General features: G+C 36.4%; 2 protein-coding genes across 4 annotated transcripts in view; both read left to right on the top strand.

Moving 5' to 3' along the window:
• Window positions 1-8,427, top strand: part of trpc4a (transient receptor potential cation channel, subfamily C, member 4a) — a 23,281-nt gene extending 14,854 nt beyond the window's left edge. For 2 of the 3 annotated variants that reach the window (XM_058790380.1, XM_058790381.1), the window contains 6 exons: window positions 2,878-3,206; window positions 3,302-3,497; window positions 3,683-3,877; window positions 4,250-4,291; window positions 4,538-4,627; window positions 7,106-8,427. In XM_058790380.1, the coding sequence (XP_058646363.1) occupies window positions 2,878-3,206; window positions 3,302-3,497; window positions 3,683-3,877; window positions 4,250-4,291; window positions 4,538-4,627; window positions 7,106-7,612 (1,359 nt within the window). In that variant the 3' untranslated portion in view covers window positions 7,613-8,427. The remainder of the gene's footprint in view (window positions 1-2,877; window positions 3,207-3,301; window positions 3,498-3,682; window positions 3,878-4,249; window positions 4,292-4,537; window positions 4,628-7,105) is intronic. The other variant, XM_058790379.1, reaches the window with a different exon arrangement.
• ftr54 (finTRIM family, member 54) lies at window positions 8,225-13,974 on the top strand. The gene is given in 6 exon segments (XM_058790233.1): window positions 8,225-8,278; window positions 9,865-10,413; window positions 11,436-11,561; window positions 11,709-11,733; window positions 13,435-13,630; window positions 13,632-13,974. Coding segments are annotated over 6 exon segments (1,293 nt in total).
• The last annotated feature ends 10,088 nt before the right edge of the window (window positions 13,975-24,062 follow it).

The raw sequence follows: 24,062 nt of genomic DNA on the forward strand, positions 1-24,062 counted from the left end.
GGAATATTGTCCCATTCTTGTCTAATACAGGCTTCTAGTTGCTCAACTGTCTTAGGTCTTCTTTGTCGCATCTTCCTCTTTATGATGCGCCAAATGTTTTCTGTGGGTGAAAGATCTGGACTGCAGGCTGGCCATTTCAGTACCCGGATCCTTCTTCTACGCAGCCATGATGTTGTAATTGATGCAACATGTGGTCTGGCATTGTCATGTTGGAAAATGCAAGGTCTTCCCTGAAAGAGGCAACTTTTTTGGAATGTGTAGCTCTCATGAAATCCAAAATGAGCCAATATTTGGCATGACATTTCAAAATGTCTCACTTTCAACATTTGATATGTTATATTCTATTGTGAATAAAATATAAGTTTATGAGATTTGTAAATTATTGCATTCCTTTTTTATTCACAATTTGTACAGTGTCCCAACTTTTTTGGAACCGGGTTTGTAGAAAACATTATTATAAGCTAACCGTTGTGAATCGGGCTAAAGTAAGGTGATAGTTTTGAATACTGGCTGGTTATGTACTTGCTCAAATATTGTTTTTGGATCATTTTTAACCCAAAAAAGTTATGGACTGCAGCTTTAATTAAAAATAGAGTAAAAATACTCACATTGTCAGGTATTATTGGAGCCAAGTACCTATTGTATCTGTTAGTTTTCTTCTTCTTCATCTTCTGCCTTTAGTCTATGGCAGCCCATAGAAACGTATGGTAAAAAGTTGTGAAATTTGGCACACAACATTAACCACAGCTAATTTGGAGTCTCTAATTCAAACCATAATGTCTAAAGTTGCACATATGTTTATGCTAATAGCTTCTGAACTGTAAGGTTTTCCCCCCTCTGATTCCTTGGCTCATGCCGAGTCAAATGCATGCAATGATTAAAATTTTTCTAGGTCAAGATTTTTTTGCCATTTTAAACTTGTCCTAGAAGGTTTGTCTGATTTTTTAATACCAAAATTGGCTCAGATCATCTTCAGACCACACTGGCAAAAAATGTAATCAAAAGCTTTTTGATAAACCCAACCCTTCTTGGGTATCACATGAACAAATTCAATGAAGAGGACACCATATTGAATGCAAGGTTATATCTTGGCAATGCTTTCGTGTATTCTGAGTAGTGATGGGTCGTTCTTGAACGATTTGTTCTTTTTGAATGAATCTTTAATGTGACTCGGGAAGAACGAGTCGTCTCGGGGAGTGATTTGTTCAGTGGCGTATGCGCAACATCCTATAGGTTCTGTACTAGAATTAGTCAAGTAGTTCACCTGTTTCGAGTCTTCGGGTTTTTCGAGTCGTTCGTTCATCACGTGACAGCCCCATAAGCTTTAACCTATGCAGTCTGAGCCGGAAAGAGAATTGATTAGTTCATCTCTTGAGTCTTTGGGTTTGAGTCGTTCGTTCATCACATGACAGCCCAATAAACTTAACCTATGCAGTCTGAGCCGGAAAGAAACTTAATAATAATAATAATAATAACCAACTGTTTATTACCTTTGTTACTACATTCAGTGTTATGGAAAAGAACCATCATGACAGAAATTCACACATTTATAAACTGTAAGAAATAAAAGCTACAATTTGAGACCAGAAACGCATCACGTAACTGTAAGAGTAAATAATTATAATAATGATAACAATACTACTACTACTACTACTAAATAATAATAATAATAATAACAACAACAACTATGCATCCGTTTGTAAGGAAGCTTGTAAATTAACTAATTTCTCTATCCAATGCTGTCACGTCATGGGACAAAAGAACGAACGACTCCAAAGATGAATTAATCAATTCTCTTTCCGGCTCAGACTGCATTGGTTAAAGCTTATGAGGCTGTCACGTGATGAATGAACGACTCAGATAAGAGGTGAGGTGAGCTAATCATAGACTGAAGACCCAGGTAAACAACGAATTAATCTTTTCTGTTTATTATAGCATTATAGTTTTGTATTGTTTGTAGTGTGATCAATGTTTGCGTAAGTAGTAGATGTGTAAGTGAAGTAACACATAACATTTTTATTATATTTCGCTAAAATGAACGAAATGACTCAAAAAAAGATTCTTTCATTTTGCTGAACGAGACTCAAAGGTCCGAGTCGGTAAAATGATCCGAACTTCTCATCACTAATTCTGAGTAAACTTGGTACATGTCATCATAAGCAACACCTGAGGCTACTTGCAGTATTTTTTGGCGCAGTACCACCTACTGGTCAGGAGATATGAAAAATAGCTATTTTTTATTTAGCTTCTGAACAGTTTGTCAAAAAAATCAGAGAAACATTACCATGAGTTTTTTGATAGACCAAATGGTTCTCAAATAATGCATAAACGAAACTGTTGGCATAATTTAGATGTGAATATTGTAATACAGTAACATGAAATCCCCAAGTGCCAAATATTAAAGAAAAAAAAAACATTATTGAAAAGAAATATAGTACATTCATTTTATAAAAATAAAATTATTATACGATTATGGTCTGTGTTGACTGCAAATAATACAAGTGTACCTAAAGGAACAATACCTAAGGGTTAAAAAAAAAAATAATAATAATTCATTTACTAAAAAAAGTAATTTCAGCAAAAATGTTTGCATGGCAAGTAGAAATCTCACCTACTGATCAGTTGGAAGTGCTGCTAACCTACCCTGTAAGGGTAGCCCCACATAACTGTATATTACTCCATAAACATTTTTGATTGGCTGTGATTTGCATTCTAAACATTTGGACTTTCATTGTGGACAAACAAATTACTTGTCAATGGAAAATGTATTGGTTGTGCCTGGTTAGGATAAGACATTAGTCTAGTCTTAACTGGAAAGAGGTTGACCAGAGGTTTGAAACGATGATACTGTAAATCTCAACACTTGTCTTTCTGCAGCACTCTGACAACTACGGGGAGCGGGCGACATGGGAGATGTGGCACCCCACCTTGGTGGGTGAGGCCTTGTTTGCCATTGCTAACATATTTAGCTCCCTACGACTGATTTCACTCTTCACAGCCAACTCGCACCTGGGCCCTCTTCAGATCTCTCTCGGCCGAATGCTGCTGGACATCCTCAAATTCCTCTTCATTTACTGCCTGGTGCTGCTCGCATTTGCAAATGGACTTAATCAACTGTATTTCTATTATGAAACTAAAGGCAAAACGACAAATGACATCATATGCAAGGGTATCCGCTGCTCAGAGCAGAACAATGCATTCACCACGTGAGCAATCTCTGATCTATAGATTTGATCTTAATTTTGCTTGTTTTGCAGTAAAATAATGATGTTATGTTTTTTGATTGTTTTTTTTTTTTCAGCATGTTTGAGACATTGCAGTCATTGTTCTGGTCTATATTTGGTCTTGTTGCCCTGCATGTGACCAATGTTGACGCCAAACACGAATTCACTGAATTTGTTGGAGCCACAATGTTTGGGACCTACAACATCATCTCTCTGGTGGTGCTTCTTAATATGCTCATTGCTATGATGAATAATTCCTACCAACATATTGCTGTAAGTGCTGTAAATTATTAGTTTTTTGGGGCACAATTAAAAAAATTATAAATTGATTTATTTAGTTTGTTTTTAATATCACTTTTTGCCTCATTAGTTCATTTTATGCCCCTTTGGTGTGACAAATGACTTACAAATAACTGTTTAATTGGCATATTCAGCTCTTCTCTTTGGTTGTTCCTCAGGATCATGCTGATATTGAGTGGAAGTTTGCCAGAACTAAACTTTGGATGAGCTACTTTGAGGAGGGTGGCACGTTGCCTCCTCCTTTCAACATCATTCCAAGTCCAAAATCAGCGTGGTACCTCGTCAGATGGATCAAGACCCACTGCTTTAATGTTAAACGCAGAAAAAGAACAGAGACGTTTGGATCACTTGGGGTAAAAAGCTGTTTGCTCTCCTCTTCTGTTCATAATAAATATCAAAAAATTAAATTCTGTCATCATTTATTAACCCTCATGTTTCTGAAGTGTTTTTTTTCAACAAAAGATGATTTTTATAGGAATGTTCACGCTGCTTTTTTCCAGACTGATGGTGATTTATATTGTCAATATACAGAAAGAACCAGACATCAGAGTCCACATCTTGTTAAGTCTTACAATTGCTCTGTATGACGAGTAATCTTCAAAATGTTCAAACGAGGCTAAATGATTCAGTGCACAAAATGATGAGGTTTTCACTAACTAGTAATACAGCGAAGTAGGTATCATGAAAAATCAATACAATTGAGCTATTCTCTTTTTTTTTCTCAGATGCGTGCTGCCGAAAATGTCCGCACAAACCGCCAGTACCAGGTAATGATGTCTCTTTCAAAGCAACCGATCATTAAATCTGTCAACAAAGTGCATCAGATCATAGATGAAAGGTTGCAGCTCTCCACAATCTCTTATTTCATACACTGTAAATCAACTCAAGTCTTTCTGAATTTAGATATTAATATCCCCTTCAAATACAATTGAATTCTTCTGAAAGACTCTGTGGGCTGCTTGTTTGGTCTAATCTTTTCCCGCTTCATAATCAAATGAATTTAATTTTTTTAGGAGGTACTTAGAAACTTGGTTAAACGGTATGTGGCAGCAATGATTAGGTATGCCAAAAAAGAAGAGGGATTAACTGAGGAGAACTTTAAGGTAAAGTGTGCTTTTTAATATTATTATAGTACTAATATTTTGAATTAACTTTTATTTTTTACATTTCCTGTTTTCACTTTAGTTTAACATTTAGTAACTTTTGTTATGTGCTTTTGTCAATTTTATTACTATTTTTATTTATAATATTTCTTTTTAGCTTTAATTTATTTTTATTTCTTTATTATTTTATTACTTTATTTTAGTTATAGTAATTTTAGTCATTCAACTTAAATTTACTTCACTTGTTTCCAAGCCAAAGCTTATCATGTCCATTTCAACATTTTCTATATAAATGTATATTATATAGGGTAATAATATTATAAATAATAATATTATATTATTATTATATAGGGTAAACATACCTATAGCTCACCAAAATCTACACTGAGACATTTTTAAGATATTGGTTTCAGTACAAACAATTATGTTAAAATAAAATATTAATCTCACACAAAAATATTTAATTTTATTTTAAATGACAAAAGCATTTCAATTAAGATATACCTCATTAAATTCATTAAATCATTCAAGTCTGGCAGTACATTTTTGTACCCTTTAAGCACACCCCTGTTCCCATTAAGCTCACATCATGTTTTATAAAACATTCTTTTTTATTTTAAGGAAAATGTTTAAAGAATAATTGTAAAAATAAATAAATAAAAATAAATAAAAAAACTTTTTTTTTTTTGAAGGTACAAAGTCAATCACAAAAAAACAGAAAACTAAAATCAAGCAACAAGGCATTGAAGTTGATCAGTTATATATTCATAGTGAAGTGTCATTTAAGCACATTGCAACATCTATACTAGTCCACGTTCAGCTAAGTAACACATTCAGAAATCAAAATAAAACAAACCAATAAAACATTTAATTCATGGGGATGAACACAGAAACTAGCCTCATTATGAAACGTCTTTTTAAATGGATGCCAATTTATCTATAGTCTCTTATGGCTGGAATACACTACACGATTTTTGCCCTGATTTTCCACAAATTTACAGTCTGGAGAAGTCGATGCTAGTTGCCAAAGATCAGAGTTGACAGAATCCATAGAAAATCGATTAACTTAAAGTGACAACCATCAGTTAATATTTAAAGTCTGTTTATGAAGTATTTACATAGACGTTCAATGTGGAGGAGCTTAAAGAGAGCACACTGAGCTTAATTGGAGCAGCAACAACTTTTAATAAATTTCATGTAATATTTATTAAAATGACAGGATTTTGCTAAATAAATAGTCTAGGTCATGTAATAAGTTCATACACATTTTAATATGAACAACTATTATTAACAATATCTATGAAATTATACTTTTTCTTATTGATGTCACACTGAAGCTGTGTGATTTTCATAGTCGTGTACCCTTTAAGCTCACCTTAAAATAATATGAAATCTGTAAAAAATTACAGCAGGTAATGTCATGGATGTAAAAGTACAAGCCAGTAATGCCTGTGAAGTAATATATTAGCGTAGCACACAATCTTATACAGCTAGTCAGCTAACTGTGTTCTGTAGCATCTGCGCTATGTTGCTTAAACTATCTTTTGGATCTAATGTAATTTATTTCCAACATCCAAGTTCCAGGTTATAATATGCAAAAGTCTCAACATTAAGCTCTTAATTTTACAATAAGTAGTGAAACTTACTCAAAATAAAAGCTTAAACATCTAAAAAAAAATGCACATTTAAGGGGCTCCTCTTTTGGTGAAAATCTTTAGACAGCTTTCAAAATGGCCACCAGACAGTGTGAACACATGGAGACCCATATCTCAGTGTGCAATGATCTGATTGCCTTGAAATTACAAGAGGTATATAGTAACAAACACATCAACTGGTTAAGACATCAAGTAGGATAATAAATTATTTTTTCTTTTTTATAATCTGATCTCAAAAATGAAAGTGTGCTTAATGGGTACATTTACCCTATGTGACCCTGGACCACAAAACCAGTCATAAGTATATTCAATAGCCAACAAAATGGGTCAAAATTATCAATTTTTCTTTTATGCCAAAAACATTAGGATATTAAGTAAAGATCATGTTCCATGAAGATATTTGGTAAATTTCCTACCGTAAATATATATCAAAACTAATTTTTGATTAGTAATGTGCATTGCTAAGAACTTCATTTGGACAAATTTAAAGGCGATTTTCTCAATATTTAGATTTTTTTGCACCGATTCCAGACTTTCAAATAGTTGTATCTCGGCCAAGTATTATCCTCTCTAACACACTATACATCAACGGAAAGCTTATTTATTCAGCTTTCAGACGATGTATGAATCCCAATTTAAAAAATTACCCTTATGACTGTTTTGTGGTCCAGGGTCACATATATAGCTTTATTACAATTAACATTATTTTCTAATTTTTAGTTTACAATAAGAACACTGCTTATTATTCAGCTACTTATCAAAGAAAATAAAAGAGTTAATACATTATAGTTTACTGAGCAATGCGTGATTATTATTACCATAGGAACTTAAACAGGACATCTCAAGCTTCCGTTACGAGGTGATGGGAATGATGAAGGGCACTAAGACTGGTGTGACAAACTCAAAAGGGAACACAGGAGCTTCAAACCTAGTGTATGCTGATAACCCTCTGAAGAGCAATTCTACTTCAGCTGAAAGTCAACTAAAAGGCAAAATGAGACTGCAGAACATCGTCACCTCTGTGATCCAGGGGGGCGGACCCAAAGCCAACCCCTGGAAGCCTGGTGGCCTAGCGGATGGTTTCATCTCAAAAAAGACTGTTAGCAATCAAATGACCTGCAAAGAGCCAAACAACCCAGGAGAGATTTACTCTGTGTCAGAAGAAGCTGGTGAATCTGAGAGTGAAGAACAGGATGATGATGAACAGGGAGGAAACGGGAACCAAAACAATGAAACACAGAAGGACAGAATGAACGAGACTTTGCAAGAGGAAGAAGAAATGTTATATATGCGTTATATGTGTGATGAAGAGATGAAGGAGGAAAACTAATATGAAGGAAGCAGATTATAATGGCATTCACACTTTGAAAAATTGACGAAAGAAAGAGAAAGATACTGTTCTCCTGAACTCTCTCGTTTCCCAGAAGCAGCTGTGGTGAAGATCCAGTGCAGGGCGCTGCGTCTGTATGATCTGAACATCAAGTGTTGTTCTGGAGTCTCAGGGATGATTGCCACTTTTAGGAGAATATGGGGTCCAACGTTGTCATTCACAGTGATTTACACTCTCAAGTGTGTAAATGCTCCTGTAGTTTATCGCTGCTCTGCTCCTCTTTCTGCTGAATCATATATGAAGGAGCAATAGCCGACCCCTTGCTATTTTAGACTTTTCATTCTGCCTTACTCTGTTAGATTTAGCATTTTATGCTATCTGTGGTTCCAACGTTAAGAGATGTCATTACCGTCATGCAATCTAATTTCTTTAATAAAGTTTACTATGCAAATATTTACAACTTTTTACCTTTTTAGTCACGTTTTGCATTGAGCAAGAGGCAGTTGTATAAAAGAAGGAACTGGTTGAAGGGTGTCTTTTTATAAACATGGATTAAAGTCCAAAGTAAACACTACATATCGAAGTCAGTCTGGTACAATGTACTGTGTAGTCATGTCTGTTTCCTCCTCCTCATTTGTATTCATCCTAAAGAACAAGGAGAATATGGTATTATACAGTTTGCACAGTACATAGTCCTTTATGCTTCTAAATGTCTTAGTCCATCTATCCTTGTTGTTTCCATAGCAGATTATTGCCTCGTATTACAGATCATGAATAAATGCACAAATATAAATAAATAAATAAATATATATATGCTGTACTATGACTCAGTATTATTGTGAGTGACTCAGTATATATTTTTATATCCTGAGGGAAAAAAGGAAAATCTCACTCTGCATTCAAACAGCTCAGTGGTTATATTACATTTAACGTAAATTCTCTTGTGACTAATTTTATTTTGACCCATGGCATGCCATATTTTAACCAGCAACAGGTTATCTACTGATGTAAATGGAGGATCTGTAATGGTAATACTGTAAATAGGCTCAGACTCCTGCAGTGCTGCACAGTTTGATGGGGTGGGAACGTTAAACTGTGGGCAGATTTCACCATCTAATTTGATTCACATTCTCCGTCCTTCACCGGGATACAAAGGCCTATCTATAATTTATTTGAATTAGCACTCTAGAGAGTCCAGTGTGCAGCCCAAGGGCACTTGAATGAAGTTTAAAAGAGCAGCGAGTCATTTGCACTGCGGCAAGGGGCAATGCACTGACACGCTATGCTTTGTGAATGCTAAAATCCAGAACTACTGAGCTGACCTCACAGGGATTTTCAACAGTTACATCACTGAAGAGGGACAGAAAAATACTGAAAATTTGATCTTTGTGTATTCCAGACAGGCTGCCAGTCTGTGTATTAGTGGTGAGGATGTTTCAGTGACTCTTTCTGCAGGTTACCAGTAAGTGACAACAAGCAACTTATATATTAATTAAACTGATTCGTTCAAACACATTGAATCATTCAGGAACAAAACTACCTTCTGTCTTTACGAGTGAGTCACTGAAACATTCACTCAACCTAACCTCGAAAAAATGATTACGTTCTGTGAGTGAACACAAAGTTGGTGATGGAAATATAAAAATTGAAAAACTATATTTCAATGTTTTTGTGAGCGAATGCAAAGGTTCTCGAGGGAATGCAAGACTTTTGTGAGCAAATCCAAAATTTTGTGGGGGAATGCAAATTTTTTGCTCATTTCATATTTTTCCACCACCATGCCCTCTTACAACACAAAACTTCCGTTAATTCATGTCTCAACATTTTCTGATGCAAATTTGGCAATGATCCGATGAATCTCGTTTATTAAATTTCAGTGCATACAATTCCATTCTGTTTGTTTGTGTGGGTGTTGCACATTGTAAATAACTATTCTGGTACCGGTATTTTAATCTATAGACTACTAAACATGACTACTAATCAGTATCTTCTAGAACACAATCTTAATTACTCTGTAGACCTTTGTTCAGCTAGTCACTTCTTGTCAGAACTCATGAATGTATCTTTATCATCAACGCGTTTCTCGGAAATGTTGTCAAATATAAAGTTAAATCTGCTTAGTGACCCTAGGGGACTTTTTATGGGACTTTGTTAATGTTAAATACAATCACTTCTTACAGACATGCCTTCTCTTAAACACAGAACCAGGAAACTAGTGTGGTGTTGAGCTGTCTTTCTTCATCTACATGTAGATCTGTCTGGAACTACTGAACGATCCAGTGACAATCCCCTGTGGACACAGTTACTGTATGGACTGTATTAGATGCCACTGGGATGCAAATGCTCATGGGAGACAATACAACTGTCCTCAGTGCAGACAGACCTTCACTCCAAGACCTGTTTTAGGGAAAAATGTGGTGGTTGCTGAAATGGTGGAGAAACTGAAGAGGACAGAACTCCAGCCTGCTCCCCTGCCTGCTTAAGTTTCTCACACTGAAGCTGGACCTGGAGATGTGAAGTGTGATGTCTGTACTGACAGAAAATATAAAGCCATCAAATCCTGTCTGGTGTGTCTGAATTCTCTCTGTCAAAGTCACTTTCAACAACATGAGAATGTCTTCAAAGGTGAGAGTCACTGTTTGATTGATGCTACTGAGCAACTAGAGGAGATGATCTGTCCAATACACAATGAGCTTTTGGAGATTTTCTGTCATACTGACCAGATGAGCATTTGTATGCGGTGTACGATGGGTAAACACAAAAACCATGATGTGACATCAGGAGCAGAGAGAATGAATCAGGTACAGTATGAAGTAGAAACAATAATGCAACTAAGCAAATGCTTGGCCATCGCACGCATGTACTTGCTTTCCGTTTTGAATTGCTTGCCAACCCATTTCAACAAAGTTGATCATCCACTGAAGAACCTAATAACCAAATGAAATCCCTCAGACCAAGCACTAATGCATTAAGTATAATTATAGCTTGCAAACAGTACATTACAAATGTTTTGCCTTATGTAATAGTATGCATTTTAAAATTTTCTCAAATCCAAAAGAGACAGTTAAAAGGTTAGTTCACCCAAAAATTAAAATTCTGTCATTCATTACTCACCCTCATATTCTAATAGTTTCATATCATTATCAGGACTATTTTAACTATGTTTTTTATGTGTTTTTTTTTACTATTTTAACTATGTCCTTACTACCTTTCTGGGCCTTGAACATGTCAGTTGCGTTGATGTCTATGCAGGGCCAGAAAGCTCTCAGATTTCATCAAAAATATCTTAATTTGTGTTCCGAAGATGAACGAAGGTATTGTAGGTTTGGAACGAAATGAGGGTGAGTAATTAATGACAATTTTTGGGTGAACTATCCCTATCTTAGTCAGGTTATCACCATATTTAATTTTTGACAGGTTTGAAAGTAAGGATGTAAGGGATAGATATACTGTATGATAAACTGTTCTTAAACCTTTTTAATTTTGGTGTGTCAATTTAAACAAACAAACTAACAAAACATACATCATACCCAGTTCTTTTTTACTGTATGCATAGTGCAATAAGAAACATAATGTGATACACAAAAGTTGGAAACTTGGGAAAATGTTATGGAAAATAAGAATTTTATATTAAATCCTAAACAAATATCAAATCTACCAAAATGTAAGAAAAAGATACAGTGATTGAAATACAACACAACACTGTCAATGTGCTATAGGTAAACAAGAGAGTTTAGTTTGACAAGATTCAAACTAATTGTTTTGTAGGTTAATGTGGCGGTGATGAGGATGATTTTTCTATGCATGCTCTTTTTCCCCCCAGAGTTCTTCATCGTATTCGGTTCCTCCTGTACCTTTCAGCTTTGATGTTGTTTCTCGTTCTGATTATGGGAGAAAGTCTTTCTCTAAAAGACTAAAGAAAAAAATGGACAATTTCCTTAATTCGGAGGTAGTGGTTGTCTTCCTATTGTTACATACATGAGAGTAAAACGGCTTCTTGAGCAAGAAAAAATGTAGGGCGGGACTTCATTTTGTCCATCAGGAATTGATTGGATCATTGTGGTTTGCTATTGCTGCAGTTTCATGTGAATGACAGGTTGTCCCACCCTCACGCCATAAACGTTAAATTTAAGAAAACTAAAGTAAAAAAAAAAGTAAAGATTTTGAGGGCACATGAATTTTACAAACATAATGATGTGCACAGATAATATATATATATACACACACACACACACACACACAGGTGCATCTCAATAAATTAGAACGTCGTTTAAAAGTGAATTTATTTCAGGAATTCAACTCAAATTGTGAAACTCGTTTATTAAATAAATTCAATGCACACAGACTGAAGTAGTTTAAGTCTTTGGTTCTTTTAATTGTGATGATTTTGGCTCACATTTAACAAAAACACACCAATTCACATCTCAACAAATTAGAATACTTCATAAGACCAACAAAAAAAAAAAAAAACATTTTTGGTGAATTGTTGGCCTTCTGGAAAGTATGTTCATTTACTGTATATGTACTCAATACTTGGTAGGGGCTCCTTTTGCTTTAATTACTGCCTCAATTCGGCAGTTTTCTCATTTTCCTCTTGAAAATACCCCATAGATTCTCTATGGGGTTCAGGTCTGGTGAGTTTGCTGGCCAGTCAAGCGCACCAACACCATAGTCATTTAACCAACTTTTGGTGCTTTTGGCAGTGTGGGCAGGTGCCAAATCCTGCTGGAAAATGAAACCAGCATCTTTAAAAAGCTGCACAGCAGAAGGAAGCATGAAGTGCTCCAAAATTTCTTAGTAAACGGGTGCAGTGACTTTGGTTTTCAAAAAACACAATGGACCAACACCAGCAGATGACATTGCACCCCAAATCATCACAGACTGTGGAAACTTAACACTGGACTTCAAACAACTTGGGCTATGAGCTTCTCCACCCTTCCTCCAGACTCTAGGACCTTGGTTTCCAAATGAAACACAAAACTTGCTCTCATCTGAAAAGAGGACTTTGAACCACTGGGCAACAGTCCAGTTCTTCTTCTCCTTAGCCCAGGTAAGACGCCTCTGGCGTTGTCTGTGGTTCAGGAGAGGACAACTGTAGCCAAATTCCTTGACACGTCTGTGTGTGGTGGCTCTTGATGCCTTGACCCCAGCCTCAGTCCATTCCTTGTAAAGTTCACCCAAATTGTTGAATCGATTTTGCTTGACAATCCTCATAAGGCTGCGGTTCTCTCGGTTGGTTGTGCATCTTTTTCTTCCACTCAACTTTCTGTTAATATGCTTGGATACAGCACTCTGTGAACAGCCAGCTTCTTTGGCAATGAATGTTTGTGGCTTACCCTCCTTATGAAGGGTGTCAATGATTGTCTTCTGGACAACTGTCAGATCAGCAGTCTTCCCCATGATTGTGTAGCCTAGTGAACCAAACTGAGAGACCATTTTGAAGGCTCAGGAAACCTTTGCAGGTGTTTTGAGTTGATTAGCTGATTGGCATGTCACCATATTCTAATTTGTTGAGATGTGAATTGGTGGGTTTTTGTTAAATGTGAGCCAAAATCATCACAATTAAAAGAACCAAAGACTTAAACTACTTCAGTCTGTGTGCACTGAATTTATTTAATACACGAGTTTCACAATTTGAGTTGAATTACTGAAATAAATGAACTTTTCCACGACATTCCAATTTATTGAGATGCACCTGTATATATATATATATATATATATACACACACACACATACACCGCCATATTAAAAAAAAATTGTCAGTTTTGATTTCATGGTGGCTTTAAATATTGTGTTTAATATTGTATTGTATCTCCCTTAGATTCACACAAGCTCTCAATAGATTCAAACACAATGAATGAAACACTCCTACTGTCTGAAGGGAACAGAGTGCCTACAAACACTGGCAAAGTCCAGCTATATCCCGAACATCCAGACAGATTCGATTGTTGGCCTCAGGTCCTGTGTAAAGAGAGTGTGTGTGGACGAGCCTACTGGGAGTTTGAGTGGAGTGGGAGTATCTTTGGCCTATAAGAGCATTTGCAGGAAGGGAAATGGTGACGAGAGTAAATTTGGATGTAATGGTCATTCTATGAATTTGTACTGTTCTCCTTCCAAATACACATTCTGGGACAGTAACAAAAAGACTAAACTATATGTAAACATTTCTAAATTAAAGACTTCTAGATTGGCAGTGTATGTGGATTACAGTGCTGGAATTGTGTGCTTCTTCAGCATCTCTGACAAAATGAAACTCATCTACATAGTCCAGACAACATTCACTCAGCCCATCTATCCTGGGTTTAGGGTTTATTGTGGATCATCAGTGAAACTGTGTGATCCAGCAATGAACTGTACATGATTTTGAGAGAGACGCGAGATTCAAATCAATGTTATGGTATTATTTTTCTACAATAAATCTGTACTATAGTTTAGTTAAAAAAAAGGAAGAAAAAGAAAAAAGAATAACAGAAAGAGAAAAATGTAGATTACATTTATATACTGCCATTAAGAAGTTTTGGATCAGTAAAAATTTTTGCAATTTGCAAGTATTTCTTTTGCTCATCAAGGCTGCATTTATTTAATCAAGAATACAGAAAATAAATAATACTGCTTTACAACTTAAAATAACTGTTTTTATGTAAATATAGATATTAAAATGTAATTTATTCCAGTGATGCAAAGATTAATTTTCATCAGCCATTACCCCAGTCTTCAGTGTCACATGATCCTTCAGAAATCATTCCTGATTTATTACCAATGATGGAAACAGTTGTGCTGCTTAATATTTTTTTGGAACCTGTCATATTTTTTTCAGGATTTTTGGATGAATGAAAAGTTAACAAAAACAGCATTTATTTAAAATATAAATATTTTGTAAAATAATATACACTACCGTTCAAAAGTTTGGCGTCAGTAAATTTTCTTTCATTTTTTGAAAGAAATCAATGCTTTTTTCAGCAAGAACATATTAAATTGATTTTTTTTTTTTAAAATTGATAGTAAAGACATATCATTAGAAAAGATTTCTATTTTGAATAAATGCTGTTTTTTTTTTTTTTACTTTTCACATAAGTATCACTGTGTTAGCAGCATGTTAACAAACTGAAATCAGTTGTGAATAGAGACTTATATGCACTTTGCATGATGAATATTATTTGTGTGATGCACATTGTATGTTCCAAATCGGATATGAGGTTTCATTTCAGGGAAGGCAATAAGTGCCTTAGAATTAGAATAATTGTGTAAATAATACATAGAGTAAAAATACTCATTATAAGCTATCTGTACACACAGACTGGACTGGGGCAAAATTTAAGCAACCTAGTGAAATCAAATGTATCTCAAGAAAAGCAAAATGTATATTCCATTAAAGAATAATAAAAAGTTTTGGCAAAGTCATAATATTGTTCACTTTGCGTGTCTTACTGTCTTACTATAACGTTTAAATTTATCCAAAAGTCATGTCACTCGGCGGCATACCTGTCAACATTTGGGTACCAAAATCCGGGATACCCTTGGGGGGGGGCGTACATACATAAGTACATACATAAGAAGAATAATACCGTGACTTACTCGTGTTTCTTTTTTATTATTATAATTATAACTGTTTTTTTGAAATTACACAGAAACACTGCACATCAGTTAAACACCGTCAAATTACATTGCATTACATTGTAACATTGTACATAACATTAACATTGTGTGTTTAGTATGTGTTGCCCCTCTGTGGCTCGAGTGATTTAATATGCTGAGATATGTCCTTTTTCCCACCTTGTCCGATATTAAAATTAGTGCAAAACACTTTGCAAAAGGCGTGGGTGTTGTTCACATGGCTTTGAGACAAGAAATTAAATTCTAATATTTTTTTTCTTCGCCGGAGCACCACCTGACTCTTCTTCCATTTCTACCACTGATGGTAGATGCAATTTCCAGCGTCTACTATTTTGCGTCTACTAGATGGGTGTGAAATACAGGAGAATCCCGGGAAAAACGGGAGTGTTGACTGCTCGGCGGCCATCTTTGAAACGCCTCTCGGGCACACAAGTGCAGCTCCTATCTCTTTGAATGGGGAAACATCAAATTCTCCAAAACTGTTCACGAAGCTTACGATTAAATTTCATATTTGAAATCACCAAAGAAATCTGACAACAACTGTCTCATTAATGTTGTTTCTTTTGCTCAAATAGCATTATAAAAAGCTAGACCAGCCAGTGCGCATGAGCAGTCCAGAGCGCACGTCTCAGAATGCTGACTGTTTCTATAGCAACCGGGACTTTTAACGGCAGCTGCAGTGACGCGCTGACTTTACCAATTAGCGCATGACGTCACTTTGTAGGCAGATCGGCGATTAGCATGAAACTGGTTCCTCGACAAAAAGCCAATAGGATTTTTCCATAGGCTTTAGGATTATCGCAAAAAATAAGCTCTGTGTTCAATCATAGTTCATGAAACTTACACGTTTTGTCCATCAAGATAATCTTCACAAAATAATATAACTTTGACGAATTTTGATGCCTACATAAAAGCGCCAGAAGTGAAAAGCTAAACTTAGGCTATAAATGAACTACACCACCACGGTCGCTCGCCGTCAACATCACCACCAGACCGCTTCTGACATCTGTTTCAAACTTATTTTTAACGTTCAGTGAAAAGTATTTACTCTGTATAAGAATTTTAATCTACGCTACATTAATCGTTTCATATAAACTGGAATAAATACAAAACTAGAGCCAAACTAAGACTGAAATGAGACATTAGTAATAAATAGTATAGTGAATAAATGAAATCAGAATCAGAATCAGAATCAGAATTAGCTTTATTCGCCAGGTGTGAGCAAACACACGAGGAATTTGTTGTGGTTTTAAGGTGCTCCTGGTACATACATACATACATACATAAATACACATGTGACATGAGAACAGAAAAAAACATTTAAATAGTAAGACTTAACAATGGATAATAATCCTAATAATAATAATAATAAGTATGAATCTGGAACAGTAGATTTATGTACAGATTTGTGCATTATTTACTCTATATACAGCTGTATAGATAAACATATGTATGTGTATTTACATAATACTTGAGAGGGAGGCAATAATTAAAGATGGAGAATGAATTACAGAATGAATTACAGAACACAGGTAATGATCCACGTGTTAGCTATTTAAGCTGGAGATGGCATGGGGAAAATATTCGCCAGGTGTGAGCAAACACACGAGGAATTTGTTGTGGTTTTAAGGTGCTCCTGGTACATACATACATACATACATAAATACACATGTGACATGAGAACAGAAAAACATTTAAATAGTAAGACTTAACAATGGATAATAATCCTAATAATAATAATAATAAGTATGAATCTGGAACAGTAGATTTATGTACAGATTTGTGCATTATTTACTCTATATACAGCTGTATAGATAAACATATGTATGTGTATTTACATAATACTTGAGAGGAGGCAATAATTAAAGATGGAGAATGAATTACAGAATGAATTACAGAACACAGGTAATGATCCACGTGTTAGCTATTTAAGCTGGAGATGGCATGGGGAAAAACTGTTTTATGCCTAGATGTTCTAGTGCACAGAGATCTGTAGCGTCTGCCTGAAGGGAGAAGTGCAAACAAGCTGTGTCCGGGGTGAGAGGGGTCTTTGATGATGTTACCTGCCCGTTTCTTCACTCTGGAGTTGCACACCAATGATCTTTTCTGCTGTCCTAACAGTCCGTTGAAGTCTTCTTAAATCTGATTTGCTGGCTGACCCAAACCAGACAGTTATGGAGGAGCACAGAACCGACTCAATAACAGCTGAATAAAACTGTTTCAGCAGCTCCTGTGGCAGGTTGAACTTTTCAGCTGACGAAGGAAGTACAACCTCTGCTGGGCCTTTTTACGATGGAGTCAATGTGATTGTCCCACTTCAGGTCCTGAGAGATGGTGGTGCCCAGGAACCTGAATGACTCCACTGCAGCCACAGTGCTGTTCATGATGGTGAGTGGGGGGAGAGGAGGGGGGTTTCTCCTGAAGTCCACTATCATCTCCACAGTTTTGAGCGTGTTCAGCTCCAGGTTGTTGTGACTGCACCAGACAGCCAGCTGTTCAACCTCTTGTCTGTAAGCAGACTCGTCGCCGTCGTGGATGAGGCCGATGACTGTGGTGTCGTCTGCAAACTTCAGGAGTTTGACAGAGGGGTCTTTAGAGGTGCAGTCATTTGTGTAGAGGGAGAAGAGTAGTGGGGAGAGAACGCAGCCCTGAGGAGCTCCAGTGCTGATGGTGCAGGTGCTGGATGTGTGTTTTCCCAGCCTCACTAGCTGCTGCCTGTCTGTCAGGAAGCTGGTAATCCACTGACAGATGGAGGTGGGTACAGAGAGCTGAGTCAGTTTGTTCTGAAGGGTGTCTGGGATGATGGTGTTGAAAGCGGAGCTGAAGTCCACAAACAAGATCCTTGCATAAGTCCCTGGTTTGTCCAGATGTTGCAGGATGTAGTGCAGTCAAATAATCATAACTAAAGTACATTTGAAAGCAAGTATTTCTGTACATTGAAATAAGATGCATTAAAAGTCAATAAATCCTTGATTAATGTGAATATTTTAATTTAAAACATGTCTCCACGTACTATTCATTAAAATTCTAGTGCATTTAATCTATTAAATAACAGCAGAGTGAGCGAGTTTTTGGATTTGGTAAGATTAAACTTATTTTAGTGAACAAAGTACCACATTTCAGCTATCATTTTGTTAGGGTGGTTACACAAAATGTTATTTTATCCTTGTTTCTAGGAAATCCTCAATCATCATATCCATCATATTATGTGTTTTTACACATAGAAAAAAGGCAAAAAAACATACTGCATTATACAGTTTTCTCTCAGAACGATGATACTATTGCAATTCTCGATGCAGCATGAATGACATACAATGGTGACAATTTTCACAGTCACGACAAAAAAAATCAAATACTGCCCTAAACTCAATAGCGAGAAGGCAGCGCTATCAAAGTCTCTTTACGTCTTTGGCGCTATCCTGCAAATATGGCGGATAAACAAAGCAGTTTCCCACAACTCAACGCGGCATTACGTCACATTCTCATTCTCTATTGAGCGTTGTAGTGATGGGAAGTTCGGATCATTTTACTGACTCAGACCTTTGAGTCTCGTTCAACAAAATGAACAAATCTTTTTTCGAGTCATTTCGTTCATTTTAGCAAAATAGAATTAAAATGTTACGTGCTACTTCCCTAACACATCTACTACTTATGCAAACTTTCATCACACTACAAACAATACAAAACTATAATGGTATAAGACACAGAAAAAAATTAATTAATTGTTTACCTGGGTCTTTAGTCTATGATTAGCTCACCTCACCTCTTATCTGACAAGTCTTCGAGTTTGAGTCGTTCGTTCATCACGTGACAGCCTCATAAGCTAAACCTATGCAGTCAGAACTGGAAAGAGAATTGATTAGTTCATCTTTCGAGTTTTTCGAATCATTTCGTTCATTTTAGCAAAATAGAATTAAAATGTTACGTGCTACTTCCCTAACACATCTACTACTTATGCAAACTTTCATCACACTACAAACAATACAAAACTATAATGGTATAAGACACAGAAAAAATTAATTAATTGTTTACCTGGGTCTTTAGTCTATGATTAGCTCACCTCACCTCTTATCTGACAAGTCTTCGAGTTTGAGTCGTTCGTTCATCACGTGACAGCCTCATAAGCTAAACCTATGCAGTCAGAACTGGAAAGAGAATTGATTAGTTCATCTTTCGAGTTTTTCGAATCATTTGTTCTTTTGTCACATATGTGACAGCATTGGATAGAGAAATTAGTTAATTTACAACCTTCCTCACAAACGGCTGCATAGTTATTATTATTATTATTATTTACTCTTACAGTTACGTGATGCGTTTCTGGTCTCAAACTAGTGCTGGGCGGTATACCGGTTCATACCGAATACCGGTGTTTATTTTTCTTATGATATGAATTTTTAAAATACCGCAATACCGGTGTTATTTAAATAACGTTCGGAACGCGACACACTGTTTGAGAGGGGTCTCTTTTCACTATTGCATTGTGGCAAGAACACAGCTGTATGTGTTACTAAGCGTGTTCTGAAGCTGTAGAACTAGTAGAACGTGATGACACAGAAGAACTCATCCACAATATCCACCGCGCGCCGCCACCAGCTCGTCACACACACGAGCGTGACTTTAGCACTATATTTAGCAACTTTCAAACCCTTTTAGCGGCTTTTTTTCCATAGAATATACAAACTGACAAACCTAGCGAATGTTTTGGAAGATGTCGCCAGTGCTGCCAGTGCTGCCCCGCGAGCGCGAGATCTGACTCCCAGCGCAGCGTCGCGTCTCTCTGCGTCTGTTCTGTGCAGCGAGCGGCAGAGAAGCACCGCATTCATTTGGCCGTACCGCGACTGTTTGGAATTACCAATATGAGCATAGTTCGTCTGTTAATATTATGCACTTTTTTGTTTTAGTTTACTCAGACGCAGGCAGTGCGCTGCATGAGACAAAATAGTAATATAGCCAAAACCACCGCATAGCCGCTCTTTAGTATAACGTTAGATGCATGTTGATTTTATCAGACGATGTCGCGATTATAAATGAAAATGACTCCTGGTTAACATGTATTAATGGGTCGTGTTTAGTCACTATTTAGTGTGGAATTTTTCTACAATATTCGCTCATCATGACAGTAAAATAGGGCATTCTAAGTCAATCTACTGCAGTTTTTCCTCCCTCAATCAGTAGAAAATGTGGTTAACACCCGATCATGCATGAAAAAAATAAATACCGTCATATACCGTGAAACCGGTATAATTTTGAAAAATACCGTGATATACATTTTTGGTCATACCGCCCAGCACTATCTTAAACTGTAGCTTTTATGTGTTTATGTGTGAATTTCTGTCATGATGGTTCTTTTCCATAACACTGAATGTTGTAACAGAGGTAATAAACTAAAGAGTTGGTTATTATTATTATTATTATTGTTGTTAAGTCTTTTTCCCTCTGACTGCATAGGTTTAGCTTATGGGGCTGTCACGTGATGAACGAACGACTCGAACCCGAAGACTCGAAACAGGTGAACTGATTCAGTGCACAACCTATAGTATAGGATGTTGCGCATGCGCGACTGAACGAATCACTCTCCGAGAAGACTCGTTCTTCCCGAGTCACATTAAAGATTCATTCAAAATAAACGAATCGTTCAAGAACGACCCATCACTAGAGCGTTGCATTTTTCACCATTTACCAGAGTGACACGTCTTGACTTGGATATTCTATATTCTTTGTCCATGAACGCTTTACTTCCGCATTCCTCAGTTCCTATGGAAGCCTATGGGAGTGTCACAACTCTTCTATTTCTCAACTGCTCTGGTTGAATGGGTTGAGGATGAAGCTGATTGGTTGGTTCCTGACACATGACCTGCGGTGCACTTGCGGCATTCTGAATGCGGCGCAGACCAATATTATCTGTCTTCATTCCCGGAGGCCGCACTTTCAGGACCGCAGTTGTAGGACCACACTTCTAGGACCGCGCTTCTAGGACCCTAGTTTTTTGTGACAGTGCCACCTACCGAGCCGGAGAACCGCAGTCCCAGGAACGCATTTCCAGGACCCTAGTTTTGGAGGACCGAAAAAAGTGCCACTAAGGCAGTATTTCCACCCAGTTTTAACTACATTAGAATTTTAGAGTTTTTTAAAAGTTTTATTACACCCAAATACTACTTTATTTATTACAATTAAACCTGGTTCCTAGGAATGTTGAGTAATTATTGGGTCTAAGTAGCATAATATAATAACTAAAGTAAAATAAACAAGGAATCATGGTATAGTCTTTTCAGTCACTAGATCAACCACATTTTCAAGTACAGAGGGAAGACACAAGGATGACTCTGGGGGTAGATTTAAGATTGTGTATATTTTATAAAATAATATATTACAACAGTTGAACTTGAACACACACAAAAACAAATTTGTTCATGACGTGAACCACATAGAAAGAACTTCATGGACGACGTCTTCACTGACTCCTAAGAGAGAGAAAGAGAGAGAAGTGAATGAAATAAGGAACATTTAGTTGAACATATTCTACTCTCTAATTTTAAATTTCATATTTAAAAGATCTTAGTTACCACAGAGCGCTAGGTCTGTCGCGATAGTCGATATATCGACTTATCGCACGATATATGGAAATGAGCGCGATCATTTTTGGTGCCGCGATATATTGCGACTGATAATTTTTTTTATAATTAAAAATAATGATTATATAAAATTTTTTACATAAAAATGAATATCACCAACATTTTAGTCTCCCCCCCACACATGCACACAGAGTGGACAGCGACAGGTGAAGAGAATTCGTGAACCCACTGCGTTATAAAGTGTTTTGTGACAACTACAGCCAGTTAGGAAGAACAAGTCCCAATGGACTTGGTTTCAAAGCCGCAATCTTCTGCTCCGGTGTGGGAACATTTTGGCTTTAAGCCGAATGAGAGAGGTGAGCCAGTTAACGTGAATGAGCCGGTATTTGTTTTATTTATTTAGCATATATTTTTTTCACATTCCGGTTCCAATGTCTAAATATTCTTAAGAATAAAATGTTCTTTGTTCTTTGAAAGAGTGTACTTGCATTAGTATGCTATTATATTGTCATACTGTAATTACATAATAAGTGAAATACAATTGTCTTAAAATGACAATAATATCGTTTATTGCAATTAATTTTGGTGCAATATATCGCACAACAAAAAGTAGTTATCGTGACAGCCCTACAGAGCACACACACATATACGATCCAAAAATAATTATATCAATCTTCATACCAATTAATGTTCATAATACTATTATTGCATAGCTACTGTTCAAAGATTTGGAAAATTTTATTTTGATGTTGTGGGAACAAAGGTTCTTGAAACATTCATGTCAATAAAGCCCATCTGAACTGAGAAAAAAAATAATAGAGAGAGATGCAAGAAATCTGAATAGAAATAACATATTATTGACATGACTTTAAATACACCCTATTAAATTCTTCCACTTCACTGAAATAGTTAATGCAGAACATAATCACTGCTAGGTTAACAGAAATACTGTTAACGCTTAAAAAAAGGATACATTGGGCATTGTGTAAAAACAATTCCAATACTTGACCAATTTATTTATTTATCTTTTGTCATACTATTGCCTGCCCTGAGCTGTGTCCTTGAAAGCACTTCATATAGAGTACAGTACACAGTAAATGACACAATCGAACACGTGGTATTTTAACAGTCAATTATTGTGATGGCCTCTCTGTTATGTCTGACTATTAAAATGTCATATGTCTCAACCAACATTATAAAACCATCTCAAAATGAAGAGACATACTCATAACATGTATTGTGGGGTAACGTTAAACAGGCTGACTGTGAGCATGTGACATTTAAAACATTAAGATTATTTTAACTTAATTAAAATGGAAAAACAATGAGTAATTAACAAGCTTTCACAAGGAACGTACTACAGTTTATTGTGCTGTCAATAATTCAACACAGGCTTATCATGCTAACAATTCATTTTACAGCATTAGAGGCTAATATATGATGGCTATGAATTCAAGACTATTTAGCAAATCACGATCACTTCGGCTACATTAACTTTCCAATGAAATGCATCACAATTGTTTTTAATTGTTAAACAAATAAAAATGTATTCACATTTGATACTCACACTCTGACTGTCATCCATCTTCGCTGGTCCTCTAATTCGGTAGGTGGCGTTGTCACTAAAAACCTAGGGTCCTAGAAATGCGGTCCTAGGACTGCGTTCCTGAAAATGCAGCCTCCGGTTTTGCAGGCAGATGCTACTCGCGCGGACGCGCTTAGAAAAGCTTGCGTCTATATTTAAAATAAGGAACTTGAGCGCGCAAAAGACGCAACATGTGAACTGCCCCTTAACGCCCCAAACAAAGCTCTTACTTGTCTATAAAAGGCAAGTCTCAACAGGTAAAGTATGCTACTTTCAACAAAAGGTCCAAAGAAATACTTTTGACTTAATGTTTAGCTTACCGGTCCAGAACAAACTTCACAAGCTCGTCTTATAGTTTGAAACCCAACATTCCATCAAATTCCTCCATCTTCCTCCATCCTCCAACACTGTTTGCCCTTGTTGTACCCATGGTTGTACCCCATTGTCTGTCTCTGTGTATTTTGGCGAGTTTTCCAATTTTGCTTGCACTTCTTTAAAGAAAAATGAACCCACGCGCCCGGTGTAAACACCCTACGGATCAGCCTGCTGCAGTAGCCACGCCCCCAACTCTCGCTATTGGCTGCACGGAGGTATGCAAATACATAGGTTGACAGGCAGGTGGGACATCCTATCATTGCATTCGTTCCTAAGCCTTCCACAGAAGAAATATATTTATAT

This window comes from Onychostoma macrolepis, chromosome 10 (genome assembly GCF_012432095.1).
Source record: "Onychostoma macrolepis isolate SWU-2019 chromosome 10, ASM1243209v1, whole genome shotgun sequence".
Lineage (NCBI taxonomy): Eukaryota > Metazoa > Chordata > Actinopteri > Cypriniformes > Cyprinidae > Onychostoma > Onychostoma macrolepis.